General features: G+C 40.6%; 1 protein-coding gene across 1 annotated transcript in view; it reads left to right on the top strand.

The window, feature by feature from the left end:
* Positions 1 to 1,634, top strand: part of wdr25 (WD repeat domain 25) — a 12,206-nt gene continuing 10,572 nt past the window's right edge. Inside the window, exons 1-2 of the mRNA XM_058750114.1 lie at positions 1 to 225; positions 636 to 1,119. Coding sequence (XP_058606097.1) covers positions 661 to 1,119 — 459 coding nt within the window. The 5' untranslated portion in view covers positions 1 to 225; positions 636 to 660. The remainder of the gene's footprint in view (positions 226 to 635; positions 1,120 to 1,634) is intronic.

Below are 1,634 nucleotides of genomic sequence, written 5' to 3'. Positions count from 1 at the left end.
AGTTCCTCGCAGATTGGCGCTTCCGGTGTTCGCGGTCTGATATTTCAAAGTAAACACCGCGCGACAGACGCGAATATTAATCGTGTAAACAAGAACAAATAGTCATAAAAACGAGTTTAAGCTAATATGTGAAGGCTTATGTTATGACATGGACGTGACGGATCAATATTTACTAAGAACTTTGACAGCACAGATGATGTTAATGTCAGTTATTCGTCGTTTAATGTGAGTTTATTGATCATGTAGTTTCTTGTGATGCTTTATGTTTAATTATGGTAATATAAATGATAATAAACTCCAGATACATTTGGGGTTTTATTGACTTTAGAAATAGAAGCTTTACATATATAATAGAATCGACATATAATAGATAATAGTTGTATCTCAGCCAAATATTGTGCGATGCTAACAAACCATACATCTATTTATTCAGCTTTTAGAAGTTTGGCTTATGACTGCTTTTGTGGTCCAGGGTCACAATATATCAGACAGATATTTGTAGTATTCTCTCTGTTTAATAATAGCTGAACTCTGAGTTTGGTGGTTTGTGAAATAGGTGATTCTTTTCTTTTATTATTCATTTTTAAAAAGTTGTTTTTATAATCTGTTGTTATCTCTGTTCTGATGTGATCCAGCATGTAGTGTGGGTTTGTGAGCTTCATGGCTTCTCTGGTGGATTATGAGGATTCTGACAGCGAGACGGAGCAGGATCTTCAGCTTTATCATGATGAAGCCGTCGTTATCAGCTCCTCATCATCATCATCTTCATCGTCACGTGTGTCAGCAGCACAGTCCGGTTCCTCCGGCTCCGTGAAGAGGGTCCAGCTGCAGGCGTCTGCGGTGAGGCCGTATGTTCCTAAGAGACAGAGACTGACGGAGACCGCAGCGGTTCGGACTGAAGAGCCGGACCCGTCTGGATCTGCTGGGTCTCCGGCGCTGTCTGAGGTGTCCGAGAAGGTCCGGCCGTTTCTGGGCCGAAGGCGCGGTCGGGTCGAGCTGCCCAGACACATGCAGAGCCGCATTCAGGCCCATCAGGGTCCAGTGACCACGCTTCAGTGGAGTCCAGTGGATCACCTCAGCCATCTGCTGCTGTCCGCATCCATGGACAGAACCCTCAAGGTCAGACTAACCTAACCTGACCTAACCTGACCAGCTGTTAACTCTACAGGTGGCTCATCTCTCAGAGAAATAAGTGAACAAATATCAGAATGTGATGATGAACCCCGTAACTGGGTTTCTGCGGGTCTTAAAAAGTCTTCATTCACTTTTACACAAATTAAGGCCTGAAAAGCTCTTAAATCGGAGCCGAACATCTTAAATTCATAAAGTCGTGGCATTAAATGTTGCATGCACTGAAAAAACATAATCTCTTCCTCAGTATTTCTGTCTTGTTTTTCTGTATAAATATCTAAACATCCTTAAATCAAGACACATTTACTGGAGATGCAAAATATACATGAAGTCTTGTTTTCTGAGAGATTATGATTAAAGTAAGTACAAATATCTGTCAGTGGGGTATGAAAACTTTACCCTTTGAATTAAGTTGATTTTTCTGAGCCTGTTGACAGATATTTGGAAAATATTATTGTTTAAATATTCCTATCATAATATTTTATTTCTAATGAGTTAGATTA

This window comes from Onychostoma macrolepis, chromosome 17 (genome assembly GCF_012432095.1).
Source record: "Onychostoma macrolepis isolate SWU-2019 chromosome 17, ASM1243209v1, whole genome shotgun sequence".
In the NCBI taxonomy this organism is placed as follows: Eukaryota; Metazoa; Chordata; class Actinopteri; order Cypriniformes; family Cyprinidae; genus Onychostoma; species Onychostoma macrolepis.
This window is presented reverse-complemented; position numbering and strand designations above follow the sequence as displayed.